At 29.4% G+C, this 25,713-nt stretch overlaps 2 protein-coding genes across 8 annotated transcripts; both read left to right on the top strand.

Annotated features, from left to right (window-relative positions):
- Positions 1 to 219: 219 nt before the first annotated feature.
- Positions 220 to 25,713, top strand: LOC141533707 (uncharacterized). 7 transcript variants are annotated; one of them, XM_074252726.1, is made up of 9 exons: positions 221 to 369; positions 1,554 to 1,708; positions 1,775 to 2,020; positions 22,604 to 22,709; positions 22,782 to 23,430; positions 23,799 to 23,899; positions 24,004 to 24,039; positions 24,391 to 24,595; positions 24,667 to 25,713. In XM_074252726.1, the coding sequence occupies exons 6-9, from the start codon at positions 23,813 to 23,815 to the stop codon at positions 25,500 to 25,502; spliced, it is 1,164 nt and encodes a 387-aa protein (XP_074108827.1). In that variant the 5' UTR covers positions 221 to 369; positions 1,554 to 1,708; positions 1,775 to 2,020; positions 22,604 to 22,709; positions 22,782 to 23,430; positions 23,799 to 23,812; the 3' UTR covers positions 25,503 to 25,713. The 7 variants fall into 7 exon arrangements, with proteins under 7 accessions (XP_074108831.1, XP_074108832.1, XP_074108827.1 ...); XM_074252728.1 differs by lacking the exon at positions 22,604 to 22,709 and adding an exon at positions 2,076 to 2,173 and having other exon boundaries at positions 23,311 to 23,430; XM_074252730.1 differs by lacking the exons at positions 22,604 to 22,709; positions 22,782 to 23,430 and adding an exon at positions 2,076 to 2,173 and having other exon boundaries at positions 220 to 369.
- On the top strand, positions 15,783 to 20,039 carry LOC141533709 (uncharacterized). Its single transcript, XM_074252734.1, has 2 exons — positions 15,783 to 19,892; positions 19,962 to 20,039. Exon 1 carries the CDS (start codon positions 15,783 to 15,785, stop codon positions 16,299 to 16,301), a length of 519 nt encoding a protein of 172 aa, XP_074108835.1. The 3' UTR covers positions 16,302 to 19,892; positions 19,962 to 20,039.

Genomic DNA, 25,713 nt, shown 5'->3' with positions numbered 1-25,713 from the left:
TCTCTCTCTCTCTCTCTCTCTCTCTCTCTCTCTCTCTCTCTCTCTCTCTCTCTCTCTCTCTCTCTCTCTGTGTCAACAACTGTCTCGGTAATTTTAATATTCTATTTTATTTTTAATAATTAGTAACTAATAATTAAAAACCAAGGTCAAGAATGTTTAAAACTGGTGATAGTATTTTATTTTTTTATTTCCCGTGTCGACTAAAATCCAGCTCACGCACGTGGATCCGCTTACGCCAGATAAATTTAGAAATCAAGTGACACATCTCCAACACCCACTTTAAATTATTATGTCGCTAATAATACTAACAAATATGCATATTTTTGTTTTAAATAAAAAAAATTACCGCAAAATATGATCATGAAAATCGTAAGTGAAGATTTTTTTATTATTAAATTATTTTTTATGACACTGAAGTTAGCAGACGTCTAAAATTTTTTATTTTTGTTTTTTAATTAAATTACAACTAAAAAAATATTTTTTAAAAATTGCACTAATAGTTTCTCAAGTTTTTAACAAGTGAAATTTAAAAAAAATTTTTTTAACCATTTTTTTAATAAAAAAAAAATTATAATAATTTTTAAATATTGGCTAACTTAATTTTCATTATTTTTTTACGTAAGAATTAACATTTGACATTTTTTGGAATTTTATCAAAAGAAATTAAAAATTATTTTTTTAAAGAAATTTTTACAATAAGTATTTTATTAAACTTATAAAAATTTAACTAGCTGACATCGAAAAGTTTTTAGAATTTTTTTTTTATTAAAAAAGTTGTTACAAAAATAATGGAAAAAAAAGAAAAAAAAAATGCATTTGTAAAAAACATGAAAAACTATGAGAGCAATTTTTAAGAATATTTTTCAGGTCTAATTTAATAAATAAAAAAAAAAAAAAAAACGGCTAACTTTAATATTATTAGATTTTTTTTATTAATTAAATTAGAACAAAAAAATATTTTTACAAATTTGCACGTAAAATTTTTAAAATTTTCTACATGTGAAATTATGTCAATTTATTTTTTTTTAAATAATTTTTTCATTAAAAAAAATTCTAAAATTTTGAAGATGCCGGCTAACTTTATTGTCATTAAATTTTCATGATTCTTAAGATAAGGGACAAATGATTATTTTTTAGAATTATATAAAAAATAAACTTTAACGTTTAAAAAATTAGAGAAAATCTTTATATGCATAAATTATGAAAAACGATAAGTATAATATTTTTAAATTGATTTTTTATTAATAATTTATTTGTTAACTAAATAAAAAATTTCGTGAAATTTTTGCCAATTTCAGTGTCAGTAAATTTTCTTTTAATTTATTAAAAAAAATATCAGACGTCAAATAATTTCAATATTGTAAAAATAATTTATTAAAAAACCAAAATCATCTTCTACGTAACTAAATATATATATATATATATATATATATATATATATATATATATATATATATATATATATATATATATATATATATATATATATATATATATATATAAAAACTAAGAACATGAATACAAATGATAATCGGATGAATTTTAATCAACAGCTTGCATCGGATCAAATTCAATGAAATAAAAGAAGAGTGTGATGACTGAAAAATATCGACAGGAGCGAAGATAAATAATCAGCTAAGGGGCATTGAAGCCTGAGCTCATGCTGAATTAAATGATAGTGGAATGAATGCCAGAGCTTGGAGTCCAGGTAAGAAGTAAGAAGTAATAGTAATAGTAATTTTTAGTAACATAAAAATTGTTGGTTGTCCTGCAGTACAGTAACTACGTATGAATGTATACATGTCGTCCGGAGGTTGTTATGCAGCAGACAGCACACACATAAACAGAAGACATGTGTGCAAAGATATCAGTACACAGAGCGAGTTAGGCTGGAATAGCTGGTGATATTGAGGTGGTACTAAAAAAGATAAGATAGAGAGTTATCTTCCTTGGATTACATTTAAGTTCACCTGCCTCTATCCTATCCTCTATATAGAGTAGAGGATTGAGTTTTGACTCGGTATGTATTTATTTAGACGTTGGTATTTATATATCTGTATATTTAATGTTTATAGGTGTAGGTATAGTGTTACATTATTATCGCGGTCTTTTATCAGTGACCTCTGCACCATGTGCTGTTAGAGTTTTATATCATTGGGCTCTGGACGCCGAGGTAACTAACGCACTCTCCAATGAAAACGCGATAACGCTATCGTGTATGCTCAATCACGATCATGCCTGGTATAATAATGTCTACATTGCTTATTACATTTTTTACCTTTTTATTTTTATTAACCTTTTATTGGGTTTTGTTTCTGCTTGTAAGGTTAGTCGCCAGGAATTTTGCTATGGGTAGACGAGAGTGTTAGGTCGTTAGCTCAATTTATTTTTGTTTTTTCATTTTTTCACTAATTTTTTAGCACACTGATTTGTTTATGTGTAATAAATTTTATTACTTGTTAATAAATATTTATTAAAAATTGATAAATTATTTATTAAATAAAATTAATTAACAGTTAATTAATTATTTCATCGGTGTGTTAAAAAATAAACTTAATAATTTAATAATTTATTAAATGCATTAAATAAGATACAATTAAACAAAATTAAAAAAAAAAAAAGCAATTAGAATTAACCAAAATACTGGCTTAGTGCTTTTTTAAAAATCGTTTTGAGAAATGCAAAAGTTACTACCAGATCTTGAGGACTATTTGCTCCCAAGATGCGTTCAATGAAGTCGAAGTTCAGAGAAATCTCAGACTTATATTTGCAAAAAAAAAAAAAAAACAGCGAACGATAAAGTATAGAACGGTTTGTTTCTCGGCTATATGACATGGTTTGCATTAATATAAAATAATAGAAATTTGAATAGCGCGCGCTTTAATTTTAACCAATAATCAATCGTGGCCCGTTTTTTGCGAGTTTCGATTTTTAACTAACTTCAAGACTTTCGTGTATTTTAATTTAGAGGAAAATTAATTTAATCAAAAAATTACTTCCGAAATCTCCGCTAGGTGGCTACTGTTCTCGCAATTAGAATTCTTAAACTAGGATATTTAACTGGATATGTTCTGATAGAAGAATTTGTTAATATTCAATAAGCTTTGTTAATTGTTGATAAATATTTATTAATTGTTGATAAACATTGTTTAAACCCTTGAACGAAAAGTATAAAAATTATACTTTGGCACTTTTTATAACTCGAAAAATTCCACAGATAATTTTATTAGAATATTAAAAATAAAATTAATAATAAAAAAATTGTTGCAATAAGTAACAGAATTTTTTAACGGTGAAAGTAATAAGTGTATCGTATCTTTATCATGAAACTTATGGCATTATTTGTTTTTAAATGATCTTTACATATTATTCTCAACAAAACACAGTCATTAAAAAAATTAATTAACTCCTGATAAATATATGTCAACTATCAATAAATGTATTTTCCTTAAAACCAAAAAAATACATTAATTTATAGTTGAAAAAAATTAATTTACATTTAATAAATGAACAAATTGTGACCAAATCAATCTATTAACAGTTAATAAATTCTTCTATCAGTATAATTATTACTAATTATAAAAAAAAATTATTTTCTACTAGCAAAAAAATGAATAATTATTGAAATATCTTCTATAAGGTGTTTATTAACTCTCGATAAAAAAGTAAATATAAATATGAATAGTAATTATAATTGGTATTTTACAGTCCAGGTAAACATTGTAATTAATTATGATATTTAATTCGATAATAATAACAACAGCAATGCAAGTAAGAAAAGTATAAATATATTCGCGATGACGTAGAAAAAAAGCGGACGTAAAAATAAAACGTAAAGGTGAAGAGGTTGAGTAACTCTCTGGGTCGATTTTTAAAAATCTAAAACAAAGGAAAATATTAAAAGTTTTAACTTTAAAGTTAAACGTCAACTAAAAAACAATACAATAGTATATTTAATATTTTTCGGTTTTAATATTTTTCCGTGTTCGTGATCACGCTTTACTCGGTCTTTGGTCTTGGACGGGTCTCGGATCGGATCTTGGTCAGTACTCGAGCTCTCGGTCCAGGTATACTATACATAACATAACAGAGACTGTTTTATAGTGAGTTTATACTTGATTCTCGGTCTTGGACGCGCGTCGCGCCCTCGGGACACGATCCTGATCCACCGAGTGTGTGTTTCATGTTCGTAGATTTGCATAATTCCAGTTTCCCCGCCCAACCGTTCAACTGATGCTCAATTATTAGCTGGAATTTAAGACGTGTTTAAGAAAATAGCTTTACTTGTTCTGCCGCTTTTTACGTCATTATACTTTTTTTCTTTATTTTTAGTCTCGACCTAAACCGATTGTTTAATAATTAAATTCTGAATTATTTTTTAATGGATGGCAATTATTCCACAGATGAATTCATTTAGTTTCTCGTTTTTTTTCCAAAAGTAAAATTCAATTATTATTATTATTATTATTATTATTATTATTATTATTATTATTTTTTTTTTTTTTTTTAGGCAGATTTATTTATCAATCAAGCTGTTGAAGCCGCTCATGTTGGAATTTAAAGGAAATTTTATTATAATATATTTCATTTTGCCAGATTGTGCCGAAAACAATCGGCAAAGAATTTCTATTGGTGTTTGTCAAAATGTAACTTTCGTGATGGACCTCTTAAAATTAGAATTTTCAGTTCCGCTTTTGACAGGAGTTGGGTTGGGAATTTCTTGACATATTTGGAGCGTAAAAGGATTTATTTGATTTTCAGAGAATTTTTTACAGGAGCTTTGTTTGGATACTTCCGGCCAAATTTTGAAATTTCAGCGGAAATGCCCAAACAAAGCTTCTGTTAAAAAATTCTCTGAAAATCAAATAAATCCTTTTACGCTCAAAATATGTCAGGAAATGACCAACCCAACTCCTGTCAAAAGCGGAACTCAATTCCAATTTTAAGAGGTCCATCATGGAAATTACCTTTTGACACACCCTAGTTTCTATACTTAAATTTGGTACCACTAGAATTTGAATTTGCGCGCGCAAGCGCGCACATGAATTTAGGGTTTGCATATATTTTTATGTTTTGATATATTTGACCAATCACGTTACGAATAGTTTGCTTACATGATATATTTTCATATTTTTCATCTAAATTATAAGAGTGGACTAGAATTTGGATTTGCGCGCCTAATTATAGAGTTTGCATATATTTTAATGCTTATGATATATTCGACCAATCACATGACGAATAAATTGATGCCACATACATTTCATCTCAATTTTATATTAAGGATTAGAAAGGTCGTAGCCTGAATTTATCTCTTTTCTCGGTTTTATATTTTTTTGGCGATAGCCAATTTATTATTTAAATAATTAAGAGAATAAAAAAATTTTTTGACTGGATTTTTGTTCTAACAGGAATTTTTGTAGTTAAATTTGGTATCATCAAAAAGGTTTTGAGGTGAATTTATGCCTCTGAACTGTTTGATATATTTTTTTTCGGCAGTCAATTTTTTATGTAAAATTTTTGGAGGAGTTTTGAATAATTTGTTGGTTCTACAAGTTTGATCCGTGATACATATCCATTAAATGATTGATGATTGATCCTATTATAGCAATATTATTTTCCAAGTTTCCTTCAAAAGTACCCTAATTATGTACATTGTGATTAAAAATTTGCATACCATCAAACATCTACTTAAATTAATATTAATTTTTCAATTTTCTAAAATTTATATACTATTATAATTACTCTACCAATTAGCAATTTAATATGTTAATTATTAAAAATTAAATAAGCATCATAAGCTCTTTTGAATTTTTCAAACATTTTTTTTTTCTATTTTATATTTGAAGAATTCACTCAGAATTTAAAAAATCATAATTCCTAAAAAGAAATAAATAATTGTAACTTTACAGCAGAACTATAAGTTTATCGCAATAGAACTTAACAACAGTTGGCTTTATGATGAGAAACTTGACCTCATGATTCTGTTACATTTCCCGTTGAGTTTACGCTAAACATCTGTCGTTTTATTTTGCTCAAGTGATAGTACCAGATGTATAAATCCATCGAATAAAACGGCTAAAAACAATTGTTTAAAGTAAAAATATTTTTCTTTAAAAGGCCCTCCATCAAGCTATATACGACTTGTTAATTAAATGATGGATCGACACTTTGATTGCTCTTAAGATTATAGCATCCATTTCCATAAGGGTCTTAGTACTTTAAATTATATATTAAAAAAAAAAAAAAAAAATGAACATAAATATGAACCACTTTATCTGATTACATTCAATCAATCATCGGAGCGTCATTCAGAATATTTTTTTCCGGCATATTAAAACCTGGAATAGAGAATGAGTTGTGATCAGATAAATTTTCAATGAACGGGTATTGAACAAGACTGAAGACAATTTATAAATCAAGATATCTCATCGTCAAAAATAACCCCAATTAGTTTGAATGATTGTCATGGTGATAAGTTACCAGAAAAAAAAATTTTTGTTTTATTTATTGACCTGCGTTATTATAAAACGCGATTAAAGTTGCGGATAAAAAGGAATATTTAAACAAAAAGCGCCACTCGGCTAAGCCCGATATGAGTAGGTAGATTTATTTAACGAATATGTAATAATTAATAAGTGCTAGAAAATTGACATGGAAATAAAACAATTTTATTTGGCTTAAAATTTTCATCTATTTTTGACAACTCCGAAAATGTATTACAATAAATTAACTATCTTAGGAAAGTAGTAAAATTTTCAAAAGGTTCTAATTCAGGTCAAGACCTTTCTAATGATACTAAATTTAACCAAAAAACCCATTTTATTGCATAAATACACCAGAGATAAAATTTAACTCATGCGTCAGTGCACCCGCTTTACTCGTTGCGCCCATCTTTTCATAGCTAAAAGCCCCATCTACTGTTACAAAGTTAAATAGCGTTGAATTATCTTTGTAAAAAAATTTTTTTTTTGTATAAATTCACTAGAGACAAATTTTTCCTTATTTTTTTAATTATGTGGATTAACATTTAACATGTACGAACATTGACATGAACAAAATAAAATAAATAATTAAAAAGATTTCATCTATCGCAGAACTATGATCGGAAAACTTATTATAATAAATTAACTATTTTGAAAAAACACATTAAATATTTAAAAGACGCAAATTCAAATTAAAATCTTTTCACTGACTATAAATTTAAATAAAAAAAAAACTCATTGTATCAAATATAAATACACCGAAGATTAAATTTTTTTTCTTTTTTTTTTTTTTTTAAACTTCAGGTGGAATTTTTAGTAGATTTCATAGAAATCTAACTATTGCATTGGTCCTCATATCAGAATTTAAAAAAAATTTTTGTATATTCTTATTCAGCTCGTCAATCTGTCAGAAAATGTATATGCTTCAAAAGTTTATATATGTATGTATATGTCTCTACTCTAACTCTCTCAATTTTTAACAGATCTTTATTAAATTTACCGTCCATATTCTACGGATAATTACCGAGGTTAAGTTCGAGGATGAGCTGAATCGGTCGGTTATTTTAGAAATACAAGCTGATTCAAAATTTCAAAAAATTTTGGAAAATTCAACTTTTTTTGGTTTTCCTTGCAATAACTTTTGAATGCAATAACTTTTCATATTTTTGTAAATTGCATGTTGAAGCTTATTTAATAACCTTCAATTTTCATGCTAATTTGTTTCCCTCAATAAAGTAGATCACAAATAAGAGCAGTTTAAAAATTTCAAAAATCGCGAAAAAATTCAACTTTTTTTTGTTTTTCTTGAAATAGCTTTTGAATGCGATAACTTCGTTTTTTTTCGTAAATTGCATCTTGAAGCTTATTAAATAAGCTTCAATTCACACCCTTCATTATCTTCCTTAATCAATTGTGTCAGAAATGACAGCAAATTAAAAGTTAATTCTAATTAATGAAATCTAATTCCATTTCGGCTGTTGAATGGCCTTTTTTAAAAACTACACTGGAAAAAAAAATGATATTGAATCAAGAGAAAAATTCTTGAAGCTAAAAACGAATTTTAAAGAGTTTCATTATCTTGAATTAAAAAACATTTAATAATTTTTCTACTCAAATCAAAAAGATAAAGTTCTTTAGAATTATTTACTTGATTCAGGTAAATTTTTTTCCGAGTATGAATATAATTAAATAAAAAATTTATCAGCACTAATTTACTCATCAAAAATAAAAACCACGCCTCTGAAATTTCCTTTAAAAAAAAAAAAAAAAAAAAAAAAAAAATTAAAGATACAACCCAAAATTAGATTCGTCGAAACAAGTGTAATTTAGTAATAATCATTAAAAAAATGAAAATACCTCCCCAGTAAGGATTAATTCGTATAATCAACGTAAATAAACTCATTAAAAAGTAAATTGCACGTAGAATGTTATTCCGAGTGAAATGAGCAGAGAAATAACAAATCAATTGGTATAATATGTATATGATTCTGATCAGGTATCTGGTAGTCGGTAGTCGGTAGTTAGAAGCTGGTAGCCGGTGAAATAAAATGTTGTTTAATAAATATATTTTAATGACGAGTATAATGACAAGTGTCTAGCGTGTAAGACCACCAGTGAGTATGTCCAGTCCAAATTAAGTCGAATGAATACGATAAACACGTACGTGTGTATTGTATATATTTATAGACCGTCCTAGGAGATTGCGAAAATAAACATTAATTATTGTAATTACTTAGTAAGTTGTTGATCCTCTTTATAGTCCAGAGTCCTGAGTTCTGAGTCCTCTAGTTGCTGCTCGTGTATTGAGAATACAACCTGCATGAGAATAGAAAGAATAAATAAATTTAAAAGGAAGTACCATCTCTTCTCTCTTTTCTTCAACTGATTCAAATTGGTCCCAGCAAAGACTTTGACGTGATCGTCTTTGTATCCGTCTTAATTGCTAAGTCTCATTCGATTCCTTCATTAACGATCTGGCTACTCGCATGTGACTCTTATACACGCATGGGAGCTTTAGTATTTAAATGGCTTATCCGCGTTTTATTTTTATTTTTTGCTGGAAGTTGGTACCCTTAAAAAAATAAAAAGCTAAAAAAAAAAGGATCCCACAGTGACCGAAGTGAATGGATTTCATTGTTTTATTTTATTTGGTTTGTTGAATCTTGAATGAAACTATTTCACGTTGGAATAAAATAGCAGGGGGTTTTAATTAACATTAACATATATACGCAATATAAAAGGGAGTCATTACAATTTTAAATAAAAATAAGTTTTAGTCTCCTGGTAGTATCCGTAAATTAATATGCCACATTCCCATCGAATAAATTATGGGAGTAGTCATTGATCTTTAATCTGCATCGAGAGTTCTGTTCCTGGGTACGGTGAAATGAAGCTCTCTGGTTTAGAAGTCAACCGAGCCTCAGGCTCATTCCACTCCCAGTCTCTGATAACACTGATTTTAAATTTAAATATAATTATTTTATTTGGGAATTCATTATTGCTGCACGCAAACTTTTTGGATTTTAGTTTTTTTTTATTGAGGCCATTTTTTAGTACAATTTTTATTTTTAGTTTAAATTTTACAAGAGTTATTTTTTTATTTTAAAATTTGTAATTGAAAAAAATTTTTTTAAGTAGAACTGAAATTTTTGAAAAATTTTTAATGAATATATTTGAAACAAAAGTGGATGGAAAAGTCTGAGGAAGAATTTTTTTGTATATCCGTTCGTCTAATTAGAATTAACCCCGTATAAGTTCAAAAATAAATGTAAGGATATTTTAGGAGTAATTTAGTAGTTGAGTTGTCAACTTATTATTCTCAATTTATTTTTACTCTGAATAATAATAGTTTAAAATAATTTATATTAGTTGAACGAATTTTTAAATTTTTGGGAAAAGTTAGTTTCTTATTAATTTATTTTATTTATTTATTTAATTATTCATATCTCAAAAATACACATACAGTTGTTCACATATCTACATATAATCCCTATAGAGACATATGGTTGTCTGTCCATAGGGTAGAGAAAATGAGATAGGCCTAATGCCTAGTGATAAACAATAATACTAATTAATAACTGAGTCACTCTCTCATAAGCCTTTCAAGGAAAAATTACAATAAAATTTTGACATATTTCTTATTTGGCTTTTAGTATTTTAATTTGTATTTAGTAATTAAGATTGTGTCATTTTACAAATTTAGTTGATTCTGTGTATTAACCATTTTTTTTATTTGTTCGTCTTAGTAATTTAATTTCCGCCAATTCTTTATATTCAGTTGGTAAAAGGATAAAATAATTTTTTAAATAAAATTCAGAAAATTTTATCTCAAGTGAAGTTCTGAAATTAGTTCAACGAAATTTGGATTTTATAATCTTTTGAAGCAAAAAAAATAAGGAAAATGTTGTGACGCGGTTATCCTCTAAATTAAAATACATGACAGTTTTGAAGTTAGTCAAAGGTCGAAATTCGCAAAAAACGGGCCACGATTCATTATTGGTTAAAATTTAGGCGCGCTATTCAAATTTCTAGTTTATTATAAAATAGATTTCGATAGTTAAATTTGGTACTTCTAAAAATTTCTAAACGTAAATCTGCGTCTTTTTCATGGTTTTATATTTTTTTCGACGAAAGTCGATGAATTAATTGGTAATTGATCCTGTGACAGCCGTATTATTTTTTTAATTCATTTCAAAAGAACCCAAACAATATCTTACATATTTTGTGATTGAAAATATCGAAAAATCATTAAGTTAAAGTTATTTTTTTTTATAAGTCTTTATTCTCGGCAGTCACATAGTTTTTGATATTGTTATTATTTGAACAAATATAACTCAAATGGTTTCTTTTTGATGTTTCAACAATGTAGGAAGTATAAAACTAAAAAAAAAAATTATGATTTTCAATTTTTTTTTCAAATCTGCAGTTTTTCGCGGCTTAATATTTTCAAATCATTCAAGCCATGTAGGAGTTTATTTTAAATAAAATTTTGAGGTCCGATAAGCTTATTTAATTCAGAATCTATTATTATTATTATTAGCAGCATAAAATTTTTTAGAAAATTAAAATTTTACAATAATTTTTTTTATAAAAATTTTTTTAAGCCATTTAAAAATTGAATAATAAAAGAAAAATAATAATATGACGTCGATTTTACTTTGACGCAAAACAGTTTATAAAATCAAGCGAGTATATTTCTAGTTAGCAAACACTAGGAATAGTTTAGTTATAGTTTATGTAAAGAGGTCATCCAGTCACATAATATGTAGCGTTAATGTTTTTAGTTCAGGTCACTTTTCATGCGTAATAATATATATCACACGTTTTACCATCACCCACACTGCACCATGACTTTTAGTTTTTCTTAATCTTCACCAGTACAAGCTGGCTCCTTTCCAACAAAACTAATGCAAATATATAAATCTTTGGTTTACGATTGACCCGTTCAGTTGTTATTATTATAGTTACCAGCGGTATTCAAAATAGAAAATTTCATTTTATTTATAAAACCTCAATGAAAGTATAAATATTTAATTGAAATGTTAAATAACATTCTAACCGTTAGAGAGAAAAAACCTCGATTGAATACCAACGAGCTTATTAACTCTCAACCTCGGCGTAATAAGAAATAAGATGATAATGTTATAATATAATAGTAGAATAGTGGGCGGTTATTGAGTTGATCGGTTATACCTTCAGCTGCCTCGCATTTGAATCTTATGTTGTGTTATGTTTAGTTGGATTTAACGCCGTTAAACTCTAGAGTTTTATTTCTGCGTGGGTGGGTGTTGGGTAGAAAACAGCTCGGTTGGCAGAACGCCAGGATTATCATCGTGTAGGAGGCTGACTAGGCCGATAGAGTGACCTCAGCCTCTGACCTCTCTTAAAATAACTCGAAAATATTTCTGGTTTTTAACCGAAATGTTTCTTTTTCTCTGTCTTAAAGTCTAAAATTTATTACTTTAGATTCTTGGACTTTTTATTTTATTTATTAGTTGAATGTAGAAAAAATTATTATACTAATTATAAAAGATGACAAAATTTTAACGTGACAACTTTTTGAATCTTTCAAGAACAAAATACTAAAAAAAAATATTTCCGTGAAAATTTCACTCAAAAATTAGCTTAAGAATTTGTGAAATTTTTTGTCGGTACAATAATTGGGACACCATCGTTAGGAATTGAGACGAGAGCCTGAAAATAACTACTGGGATTAAAAATTAATTATTTTGTGATCAAAGTGACGCAGGCTGGGTTAAATCGAATTTTGGGCGCCAATTTAGGTAGCAATCACCAAGGTCTGAGTCGAAAGAGTTTAAAATCATCGTTAAATATTAAGCTTTGGGTACTTGTAATTACGTTGAAAAAAAAACTAGTTTTAAGAGAAATGTCGAGAAAATTTGATTTTTGCTTCGAGAAATGCACGAAGAATAAATAATTTAAGATATTCAAGATAAAGATTCATATTTAATAAGTTTAAATAATTTTTTTTGTTGAAGCGTCGTAGTGGGCCGACGCGTGCGCACGTTGTCACGCGTTTTTTCTGTATTTTCGCTGCTAAATTAAAATTCGTAATATTGGTGTTGCAATTTGTGGGAGGCAAAACCTTTTTAACTTCCCGCTAAGAAAATTGAAAATTTTCAAAAATTGGGAAGTTATTGGTTTCAACCCGATTTTCGAAAATCGAGTTTTCATCAGATCTCCAAGTTTTAAGGTTCTAGGAAGCAATTCCGACCATTTTCGGGAGGATTCCTATGCACCGTTCCTTAAATCATATCCTAATTTCTACGTTAAGGAGAGGATTTGGAAAATTGCCTCATCTTTGGTCGAAAAATTTCCGGACTCCAAATTTTTTCTTACACAATCTTAATATTCGTTTTTTAGTCGACAGTCACCATCTGCGTCTTTTTGCAAATTATACGTCAATTTAGGTAGTTATAGAGGGGATTGAAAGAAGTCTATTTTTATTTCAACTTTAATTTTTTTGTATATTTTTCAATAATTAACAGTCTTATTAAAATACATCTTTTCTTTTTTTATTCTTTTTTTAATACTATACGGTAAATTTTAATTTTTTTTTTTTTTCAGTTATTACCGACTTTATACTTGACCTGTAATAATATTGTTATCAATATAAAATTTAAAAAGGCCATTCGGCAGCCGAAATGGAAGTAGATTTCATGAAAATGAATGTAAAAATCTAAAGTTTTGGATGACGTTTCGTAAAACGAGTGCAACAGCAAATTTCATATTTGGTATAGCGAAATAGGACCTACTTTTGAGATAAAACATATAGTATGGTACTCAAATTAAAGCTTATTTGAAGAGCTTTCAGATGCAATTAACAGAATTTCGACAAGTTATTCCATTCAAGAGTTATTCGAGCAAGAAAGTGAAGAAATATAAATTTTTATGATTTTGAAAATTTCAAAATCCTGGCATTTCTAAATTACTTGACCGATTAAGCTCATCTACGAACTTGACTTCGGTATCTATCTGTAGAATAATTATGTTGAGTTTGGTAAAGATCCGACGTAAATTGGCGACACTATCGTCGTGACAAGCCGCGTTATATCTGATATATATATATATATATATATATATATATATATATATATATATATATATATATATATATATATATATATATATATATATATACATATATAAACTTTTGAACCATATGCATTTTCCGACTCAGCTCGACAAGTATAGTCGAAATATAGCAAAATTTTTCAAAAGTTCCGTCATGAGGGCCAATGCAATAGTTAGATTTCTATGAAATCTACTAAAAAAAAAGAAACGAATCTACATTAAAAGCACTTTTCCGAGGTATGCATTCGTTGTATCCCAACCCTGTGGCTGTGTTATGAATATCTGTTCTGCTTCGTCATTTTTATATTTGTTTTGTTGTACAATTTTTAATTTTTCAAGATGCTCTTTTGTTACTTCTTCCTCATCAAAAAACGATTTCAGATCATCACAATCTGTATTGTGGTTTTCCTTTAACAACCCCGCAATTGTAGCCATCATTTTGTTGGATGATATCTGGGGGAGCGTACATCTTCCAAGTCATGGAAGATTTATTTTTATTATTAAAACCATAAACGTCAGCGAATTCTAAAATTTTTTCAATTACATGGTGTTTTTTGTATCTCGAAAGACGTAACGACTGTTCATTTCTCCGCCATTGTGAATTGGAATTAATGAATACTACAACTTTATTTACATGGTCTATAAAAAATAAAACCCAGTGGTTATTATCCATTAACACGGGAAGCAACCAAAATTTAAAAATGTCGACTTATGTTAGGAGACGGAATTTTCAAACTATTTAATTCTTCTTCAGAAATGAAATAATTATTTATATGTAATTCTTTCCGTGAATCTACCTCGTCACTAACATCCAATTTCAAAAAATTGTGTTTCATTTCGTTGGCATGGTTTATTTCCTCAGCCGTGAGATGCATTTTTCCGGCATCTTCATTACTTTCTGTATTTATTTCTTTTGAAATCTTAAAAAAACTGTTTTGTCTTTTTTTTCCATTTTCAGGACCTCTTTTCCACGATTCCTCTGCGAAAGGATCGTCCTGAATTTCTCCAAGCTTCAATTTATTTTTTTTCTTAATTTTTGGTAGCTTCAGCTGTTTGTTTTCATTTACAGTTCTTTCTTTAGTACTTCTGCCGGTTTTTTGACGTTCGGTCAAAATGTTGATTTTTCTCTTCACCAGTCTACCAGGTAGAGCCGTTTCTTGTTCTTGGATAAATTCCGTAATTTCTACATTCTTTCTATTATTGAATGAAGCCTTTATTATCTTGTGCCAGTTTTCGATGCTGGAATTCGAATCTCGAAGAATTTCGAATTTTTTAATAATACTCGCAGACCACAGTGGAAAATACGGCAGCCACGTCATTAAAATATAATAAATAATTTCAGGGCAGTAAAATTTTTGTCGCTGTGGATTTAGGTCTTGTTCAGTTTTTTCCGGAGTGCCCTTAATTTCTTCATTTTCATTATTTTCCTCATCTGATGAGGAAAATGACATATCTGACAAATGTCATTGTCACTCTCGCTGTCTGATTTTCGGCAATTTCTTCGATCCTTCGAATCCTCAACGGCTCCATTATTTTTTTTCAAAACGTTCGTTTCATTTTTTCTATTTTTTTTAAGTATGTTGTTACGTTCCACGAATTTTCGCCTAATTTCGATTTCTATTTTTTTTTTCTCAAGATTTATTTTTCATTTAAAAGCGTTTACTTTAATTTAAGATGATTCTCGGAACGCATACCAAGCGATATCAGTTGCTTCGCTGGTGGTTATACTAACAGCGTGGTAACGGAAATCGCTTGTGATAAGGCGTCGGCAGAGAGTTGCCGTGGCCGCGGATAACCAAAACATCATGCGTCAGCATGGGACCCGGGCCTCGTCGACTCTCTCAGGAGCAATCTGAGCTACCAACATGGCTGACAATAAGATTTATAAACATTTATTCTAGCCAGGAGCAAGTCAGTAGAGCTAGAGACTCTCGAGTGCAGAGAGCTCCATCCTCAGACTTGAACCTACCCAGATCCAATAAACCAATTACACCAAATCTATTTTCCAAATATACTTATTATGGGGCGGAGCGCTTTATAGCAGTTCCAACCCATATAAGAATACCTTTCGGCTAAACCGCTAGCCAGCGTTTCGCCAACCCAACCCTCCTTCTGGGTGAGCGCTTAATCAGCGTATCCCCAGGTCCCAAATCTTCGGCAAGAGCGCTAGCCAGCGTTCGGCCAGCACCAATTTCCTATACGTAAATGCCTCACGGAAAACGGTCACGAAGATCGGGTCGCTCGGTGCAAGAGGGTCGTCGTCGCTTGGCCCAGCCATTCTACCTATCGTTGCCGACAATCGGCGCCGAAACTCCAGTCGAACCGCGAACGGAGGTAGTACAAACCGTGAGACCAGTAGTGCGAGTAACAGACGACGAGATACTAATCGAACCTCGAATAAGGGTAGTTCGAACCGCTGAGGAAGACTCGCCTAAATCACCCACGAGCCGAGATCCACCGGGTCAGTCCATCTTCACCAACAACAACCGTCCCGCCTATTGGACAGACATCACCAGGGCTTGGAAGCTGGTCCCAATCGAGGTTCCAGAGGTTCACCCTCCGGGGGGGCGTTATTCCCATCAACGATCCCAGGTACGGGTATTATTCAGAGGAGCTCTTCAGGAGGACGGAGCACGACATTTTCCCGCCTTTCGAAGCGAAATGGTTAGAAACACAGGGGGTTGTATGGGCAGACTTATGGGGCCCATAATGGTAAATCAGTAATGATCATAATAAGATAGTAAGTTCATCTGTGACGACACACCGGGGGTCGATCGACTACCCACCGTGTCAAAACCTGATATTTAATTATTTAAAACTCTAAATGAATTTATACCTAATTTTAGGAACGTAACAGTAATCATTTAAATTATATTTTTGAATTGTTTTTGTGTAAATTATTTTAAAATGTCTGTGATGAAATGAATTTAGGTAATTTGAATTTGACCAAGGCATTTCTGTTATTGCTTCTTTTTCTTCTTCTGATAGTAATGTCTTGTCAATATTTATACTTTGAAAATTAAACTTTTCCGCAATGATCTCTTCCCGTTCTTTATCATCAACTTTACCTATAAATATTTTAATCATTGCTTCGAACACGTGTTCGGCAGCTTCAACTGTTGTACAGTGGATGAGATTCGATACTGCTTGCATAGCAATATCCATTTCATCTTTTTGTATTTTTAATGACTTGAAATGTCTTCGAGCAGTATTCAACATATGTGATGAGCAAATGTGAATGATTGTCATTCTCGATAGTTTTTCAGTATTCTTGTAAGCTTTATTCATGTAAGTTGTTAAGTTACATTCATTTAGCGCTTTGCAACAGGATTGCAACAGCGCTAAGCTGAAGTCAGTTTCGATTTTATCAATCAGTGGTATTCTATGCGGTTCCAATGTCGCAGAAAGTAAATTCCGGTTTTGATTTTAATAATACTCGTAATTGTTCTTCAGTGTACAAGTGTACAACAAAATCTACCTCACCAAATTTTTGAATAAATCCATAATTTAACTTTTTTGATTTCCATTTTGAATTGTATTCTTCTATAAGCCGATAAATACACTCAATGGTATCTTTATTCAAAAATTTTTCCTTCCGAGCTTCTGATTGTATTTGATGAATTGTATCTAGGCTTGGAACGTGATTAAAATTTCCTTCAATTTTTCTGGATCTGCAGAACCAAGTATTTCTTCCTGACAACGAAGTCCTGATTTACCTTCTACTTTAGTTTTTAACTCATCACGTTCCTGTCCATTGATATGGCGCCTATGGTTTTCATGTTCCTTATGTTTTATTTTGGTCTCGTGATATACATTAATTTCTGTAAAATCCTGCGTCAGTGGTTTCCCTTTAAATGTAAATTTGTACTCAGTACATAAACTATTTTTATAAAGCGCTTTTCTTGAAAATGTAATCTCACCGTTTTTGCAACCATATATGTGATGATTGCCGAAACTTAAAATACAGTACTTATATGAATTTTCTTGTTCAAAAATTTTATTTAATGCGTTCGTCCATCCATCTTTCATTTTGTTATTACCTATTAAAAACTCTGACCAAAACGACGACGATATTTTCAATGGCGGTCCTTGAAAACTCCATGATTTCCGCAGACGTGATTTTTTTGGAGGGCATTCCGCATTTCCACCGGCATTGGGTGTATCATCGGGTCTCTTTTTATTCAATCTGTCGACATTGTTATTTGCTGAGCTTTCGTTGTTATTATTCCCGATGTCTCCAACGATGTCATCTATTTGAGGTTCAATTTCGCAATCTGTCAATTGATCTATCTCTGGAGTATCAACATTAACATTTGCTAAAAAATAAAATCGTAGAATTAAAGTTTTTTTGTTGCAACTTTGGTCATAAAAGGTTGGTCAAAATACTAAAACTTTTGAAATAATAAGTTTTCTACACTTCTCATAAAAATTGAGAGCAAGAAAAAAATTTCGAAATATTTTTGGTTTGTTTTTAAATCTACGGACTTGGAAAAAAATTTTTTGACTTAATCTTTAAATGGACCGGATAATTTGCTTATTCAGCTTTAATTTGGTTTCTTAAACATCTCGATCCGAGCATTTTTCGCTAAGATATCGGTGTTTGAATGGAGAAAGATCATTTTGTCTTTGATTGCCAATATCTCAGCAACCAATGATCGTACAAAAAAATCAAGGTTAGTTTCGAAAATTTGAATAAATTCTCTACAAGGATTGGCTATTAATTTTTAGAAAAAAATTCATTTTTAATCATTACATGGGTTTGAAAAAGCAACCAAAAAAGGCCTGTTTGCGCTTATTCAGAAAATCAAGCGCTTTACTTGATTGAATTTTTAAAAAAATTTAAGGAGTACGAATTTTGCTCTGAAAAGGTCTTGATTTTTATCAAAATAAAAAAAATTAATAAAAAAAGAATTAAAAAATTTCTAAAAAAATTTTTTTTTCTATAAGAAATATATTTTTTTTCAATTGGCTTGAAATTAAAAAAGTGAATTGCTTCATTTTTTAATTTTTTAGAAATTATAGAAAACTTAAAAAACAATTTTTTTTTCAAAAATTTTTGAATTTTTTTTTTTATTTTTTCAATTTTGAAAGACGGTTGACCTTAAAGGCTATCCCTGCAATTTCCCACAAATACATAACTAAACGTTAAAAATGTCACTGATTTTGTATTTAAGCTTTTCGAGCTCAAAAGCCTGATGAAAGTTAGATACAAAACAATTTTTGAAATTTTCAAACTACAATAACTTTCGATCCGATCAACCTATTTTTACGTGGTTGATTTTTACGAGGTTGGAGCGACTGCAGTTGCGAGAAATGATATCTTCCCGGGTCGAAAAAAAATCTTAAATTTGACTTGATTTAACTTAATTTCCTTTGAAGTCGTCGATATACCGACAACTGTATTCCACATTTTAACTGTTTAAACTTTTTTTAACTTAATATTGACTTAATCTTAACTTTTTTTAACTTTTTTGCCTTAAATTAGACTTTTTTTTGACTTAAATTGTTTAGTTTCCTTTAATTTAACTTTTTTTGGCTTAAATTATTTCATTGCCTTAAATTTGACTTATTTTGTCTTAAAAAAACAACTGGTTATCGATTCGAAATCTAGTTCTATATTTGACTTAATTTTAACTTAAAAATTAAGTCAAATCGAATGGGGTTTTTATACTTATTTATTAATTAAACTAATCTAAAATTAAAACTCAATTTTAATTACAGCAAATTTTTAAAAAATTATTTCTGATTAAATCAAAATTACTATTAAAAAATTTTTTATTGCAATGATTTTTTTTTATTCTGTTCCTGAAGAATTTGTACAAGCTCTTGTTTACAATATCATTCATTTTCATATTGATTAACCAATTCTGCAATAAATGTTTTATTACCTGTATTAATATAAAAACATACCGATAGTAAATTTTCGACAGGAATCGCAAATACATTTTCAGTTACAATGAATTCATATAAGTGTGATAGTTGGAGAAGTCTGACAGGCTCTTTGAAAGATTCTACTTGCAGCAGAGTTATTATTGCAAAATGATGGCCAAGGCACTTACAATTACTAATTTTTTGACAATTGCATATTTTATCAATAATTTTTATAAAAGAATGAAGAAGACCAAAACGTTTTTCATTCAAGTATTTAAATGCTACATAAGAAGAATTATTTTTTAATGTTTCTTTATAATTTTTTGATATAAACAATATACCATTTAATAATAATCGAAAATATTCTAAACCATAAACACCTTGAATGTTCCCGTTATTTAAACTTCTTGTTACAACATTGTCTTTATCCAAGTTAAATTTTGAGTAAGTACCAACTGTACTGAATTTATCGAAGATTTCTTGTATTTTTACTTGTTTTTTTTTTTCTTTTAGCAAAGTCACGCATTGTACCATCAGGTAATCTCTGTACTCGAGAATGTAACAATAAATTTTGCCAATGTGAATTAACAATTTGTGAATCTGCATTGGTTGTACCATGCATATCTTTTACCATTAAGCCATTTAGATTTTCCAATGAAAAGCATGAATGCGACCACAATGGTCCCAATGATTTTACTTTATCACTGACGTGTAATAGTATATGATTATTTATTGAACAGAATTTTAGATCATATAAATCTGGAAATAGTTTGACGAACAATTGTAAATTTTTTTTACTGGTATTTATCATCGTTTGACTTATTACATTTGCGTTTAGCATCACAATAGAAGTTGCTAAAAGCATATAGTGACTGAAATACTCAGGTGTCATTATATCTGATAAAATAGGAACCGAATAATAAAAGAACCAATTTTTATATTCTGATGCTTTCCAAGTGGCAAAATTATCAATAGTATTGAATCGATGAACGAACCGTGGAACTTGGATATTTTTAAATTTGTCTTTAACTACATCAATTACTTGCCTGAGTGAAAATGGACTTGAACTATATTCTGCATCAAACCATAAATGCATTAATTTTTTTACATTGCCTTCGTAAATACAATGCATCGAGTCGATTGCATTACCAACAATAAAATTAGGCATGACTTTAGACAGAGCGCAAGGTCCTTTAACGCCTTTAATTACTTTTTTCAAAGCAACAGCTTTGTCTGCATAATGTAAGACACTTGTTAAACTACGTAGAGGTGCATTCGGTTGATATTTATAAATGTGAGTATGCCCACCTGTATTGAGCTTCAAAGTTTCACCGGGGTTTTCACAGTCAACACAACCATACTCGCCGTTAAATAACATCATGTTTAACACTGCAGCTTTCACTGGAAGATCAGCCATACCAGTCAGTAAAACAGCTTTAACAGTCCTCAATGCATTAAGATCGTGTATATAAAGCTGTTTTCCTTCATACAAACTTTGGAATTCCAAATAAAATTTATCTATATATAGATTATAGTCTGGCTTTACCAATCCAAACCACAGTCCAGCTAAGATTGTATTTTCTTTTAAGATTCTTTTGTGATAAGGTAATTCATTTATTCTTATATAAAAAGGAGTTAGGCTATATTTGGAAGATTTGAATGGTGATACTCCATCAATGTACCAGGTAAGTGAAGTGTTGCATGGACTCGCGAAAAATCCATTTCTCCAGTATTTTTTATATAAAGTACCATCGTAAATATCTTCAACAGAAGTATTACTTGTTTTCTGCCGATGAAAATGATGTTGAAGCTGATCGAAAAAACCCGGTCGGCGAAATAGTTCTTGTAGCTGATCAAAAATAGATAATTGCAAGAAATATGCAACCTCCTTATGACCACAACTGCACTTTTCATCTTCAGTCATTAAATTATTAAGACAGTTAACGCAATAGTAATGTTTGAGTGGTTCAGCTTTGGACACATATTTATTAAAAATATGTAAATTATTTTTCTGTAAGCCTTCAGAGGGACAGTGGAATTTTACGACTTCCATGACATCAGAAATACATGACTGTGTCATGTTGTGTTTCAGTAGCAATGATAAAATCATCAAATTACTTTGTTCAACATTCATAACTGATCCTCTATAAAGTGGTATCAACAAACGATCCGCATCATTTATATTTTCTGCACCATCATTATTACTAATATTAGGATTGTCTCCAATATTGTCCAAAATCCTTGAATCTTCACTTTTTGCAGAGATCGAAGAATCGGCATTATTAGATGAATTATTTGGAGTAATTTCATTACTGCTATCATCAAAGGTCGAATTTTCTGATGATGAACTCTCGCTGGAATTCGATGGATTCGGATGGTCTGACGAATTATTTATATTTGATGTATCATTATCTAATTCAGGATTTGTGATCTGCAGAAAGTCTTCAGCAGTTTTGGTTTGTTCCGACTCGTAACTAAAAATTTAAGGAAAAATTATGTCAAACAACATGCCAATAGGACTCCAAATGTTTGTTTTTTTACACCTACGAAAATGACATGCAATTAATAAATAAAATAACTTACAGTTTTTCGTGCTTATTTTCATCACTCTTTTCGACAGATTTCATGTACTTATATCTTGCTTCTTGACTTTGTTCTCTAAGTTGTTTTCTCATATTGAAAATTTATAATATTGCTATTTGTGTCATTGACTATTGTTGACAAAACAAGTGTCTGAAAAATTTCTCATTTTCATTTTATCAATAATAGCATTATAAATATTATTAATAACAATTAAGATTATAACAGGCCGTACTTACCAAAATTGTTGTTTTTTAGAAAAAATTAATAAAATTATTTCATTCACCAAGGCTGCACTCTATCTTTGTTTTAGGTTATCTAATCTCAAGCGCTCCAAAATCTGGAGATAAATCTCCAATACTATGATATAACATTTTATATTTTATTTATTAATAATAACAAATTTTTTTATCGAATTCTTTTATTTAAATTAGTAATAAGTTGTATTAGTTAAAATGTTTTTTTTTTTTTAAAGTTGTAAACTTTATAAAGTTGTGTTTATAAAGCTGACATAAATAGTCGATAAGCTAGTGAATATATTAAGCTGAGTTTTCTTATGTCTGCAATCGGTAAAGAAGATGGTACCCAATCATGCGGTCTTATTAAAAATTGACCAATAGCGTTGAGCATTGCTCTCTCAGATGACCAATAGTGTAAGAGCATCATAATTGTGTCGACATTGTGCGTATAACGTCTACAATATACTACGCATAACATCTACAATATACTAAGCGTCGATTTTGTTCTCTACAGCTCTTCATTTAATTTTATTTTCATTTGATACATTTGATAAAGATTTAAATCATGAGATTTGCTCTGATATATTGGATTTTGGACAAAAAGTCTGATGTAATAGCTACCTCGAAAATTCCTGCGCGTGATCGACACGAAGGAGCTCTAACCTCACTCGAATGGACGGATAAAACAACTAATGTAACTATGAAGCATTCAGCGAGAGTTTTGAAAATGGGTTGTAAATATTATTGAAATTATTTTTATGTATAAAAACAGGTGATTAATTAAACAAAAATATTCTTTTTAATAAAAGGTAAGAGATCTGATTTAGAAAAATTAGCAGTTGATGATGTCGGTTGTATTATTGATCCAAAAATACAAAAATCATACACTAAAGATGTATTGGACAAGAAAAAGGAATTACAAAATAAAAAAACAATAAATAAGAGTGCAGTTAGCCAAAAACAAAACCGTAGTGAATCCCTTCTAAAAAAAGCTTCGATTTTTAATAGCTTAAAAATTCAAAGTCCATCTGAATTAACTTCAGATGCGGTTGATCCTCTCCAAAATTGTACCAGATCATCTGATGGGGAATCAAGTAGTGAAGATGATAAGGAAGATAAAGAAAACGATACAATTGCTAATGAATTGGAAAGTCCACCTATATGTATGTAAACTTTCAGTAAATCTATTGAAGCTTAAAAGATTTTATTAAAAACAATATAATTTTTGTTGAAAAAAAATCATTTTTGTTAATCAAAAAACGATTTTTGGTGAAAAAAAAATTTTTGATGAAAAAGAAATAATTTTTGTTGAAAAACAATAATTTTTGTAGAAAAACAAAGTTTAATTGCTTAAAGCTTAATTGCTATAGTTTATTTATTTTGATATTAATAATTGAATTTTTTTTACTATTATAGTTTCTTGCTTTATTATTATTATAATCATAGTTATTAATGTTATCGTAATGATTATGTTTATAGATAATTTTATATTAAATTATTGCAAGCAAATATTTTTTTTTTTTAATTTTAGTGTCTCATGAATTCATGGATGGTATGAGACGTATAATGTGCTATTTTGAAGGTATTCACCAAAGACAAAATACATCAACAAATGAACTTCAGACAAATCAGGTATGAATAAAAGTCATTTGTAAGTAATTTGAAAATATTTTGCTATCGATTTATAGATCGTTATTACATAACTATGTTTAATAATTTATCAATGATATTTACAGGTCATTAAGTGCATTAATACAGCTAGTCCAAATAAGGTAATATTGACCTTAACTATTTAATATTTTTTCCAGTAATTACTTTTAATACACTGATAGAAAGATTCATTTGTTTAAAAAAATATTTGTTAATAGTTAACAAATAATTTATTAGAGACTACTTTTTAGTATTAAACAAATATTTCTTAGTATTTAAAATGATTTATTTGTATTTAATAAATCTGATATTCCTTTATTAAATATTAATAAATCTTTATAAATACTACGAAATATTTATTAAGGACTAACAAGTGGTCTCTAATGAATGATTTGTTAAATATTAACAAATATTTTTAACTATAAACAAATCCTTCTATCAGTGTACCAACGCATTTCTTCTATTATTTACAGGTCGAAATTTTCGAAGGCTCAAATTATTATATACGTAAAGAAAGATTTGAATCTATTCTGCGCCGCCACGGAGAAAAAAAAGATTGGAAAAAAATTATTACGGAGATCTTAGTCGAATTATATGGAAATAATCTACAATTTTATTCAGCTAAAGGTTGTAAAGGATCTCTTGGAGTCTATTGGCGTCTAAGCGACGCGATTAAAGGTAGATATCGTAAAATTAAATTTATGACGTAAGATTATGATGATTTCATATTAATAAATTTATAATTTTAGATTTAATTAAAATAAAGTTGGCCATTCCTATCACATCAAAAATGTTTTCCAAACATATAAATAACGTTTGCTGTAACCGGAAGTTAAAATATAAAGGAGCGAGTCCTTCAACTTCGAGATCTTCTACAAAACGATCAATGACTACATCGAATAATTCTAATAAATTATCTAAACGACCCAAGAAATTGGAATTCTTCCAGCCAAATCACACTTCAACTCCATTTGATGAAACTATTTCTTCGGAGCTACCTAGAGCTAAAGATTTCTTTGCTCAATCACCTGCATCTAAGTCGTCAGATTATTCTACACAGTCGCCGTTACATGATCATCAGGTTAACTCTCCATCGCCATCGAGAATTGAATCTCCAGGTTACCGTCCTCAGCCACCTCCAACTACTCCTTCGAGCTATTCGACACAACCACCAAGCAGTGAAACTCCAGTTTACCGTCCTCAGCCACCTCCAACTACTCCTTCGAACTATTCGACACAGCCACCAAGTAGTGAAAATCCAGGTTACCGTCCTCAGCCACCTCCAACTACGACTTTGAGCTACTCTTCAGTACCAGCCAGAATTGAACATCAGAGTTATTTTTCTCAACCACTTGGAACTGCTGCTCCAAATTACTCTCCAATATCATCCAGTGTTAATACGATTCCAGTTTACTGTACTCAATCACCAAATGACTTACCTCCAGTTAATTGGCCAGCTGCACGAGGAAATGTGTACTGGCAAAATTATTCTGATAATACGCCGAACCAGCATCCGCACTCACATCAGAATCAAGATGAATCATTTAATGCTTCCAACATTTTTTCAACTTTTGAATATTTATAATAATTATTTTTTTAATTACTAATATTATTATTATTATTATTATTATTATTATTATAGCTGTGGTTAATAATTATTCCTATCATTAATTATATGTTACTAATTATAAGTATTTTTTAAATTTGCATTGTAACTGTTTAATTTTGTTTTATTCTGACTTTAATGTAACTTTTTTTGTCTTAAATCTGAATAAAATATATTTCAATTGAATTAA

Source organism: Cotesia typhae, unplaced genomic scaffold (genome assembly GCF_013202065.1).
Source record: "Cotesia typhae breed Kobodo isofemale line unplaced genomic scaffold, CoteBio_Ctyphae scaffold_121, whole genome shotgun sequence".
In the NCBI taxonomy this organism is placed as follows: Eukaryota; Metazoa; Arthropoda; class Insecta; order Hymenoptera; family Braconidae; genus Cotesia; species Cotesia typhae.
The sequence above is the reverse complement of the archived record's forward strand: the minus strand, read 5'-3'. Positions and strand labels throughout refer to the sequence as shown.

Bases quoted from the DNA above. Each gene is read 5' to 3' on its own strand.
- LOC141533707 (XM_074252725.1), top strand. The intron at 23,431-23,798 runs GTATGTAAACTT...TTTTAATTTTAG, and splicing joins ATTGGAAAGTCCACCTATAT to TGTCTCATGAATTCATGGAT. The intron at 24,040-24,390 runs GTAATATTGACC...TATTATTTACAG, and splicing joins ATACAGCTAGTCCAAATAAG to GTCGAAATTTTCGAAGGCTC.
- LOC141533709 (XM_074252734.1), top strand. From the start codon at position 15,783: ATGCCTCACGGAAAACGGTCACGAAGATCGGGTCGCTCGGTGCAAGAG.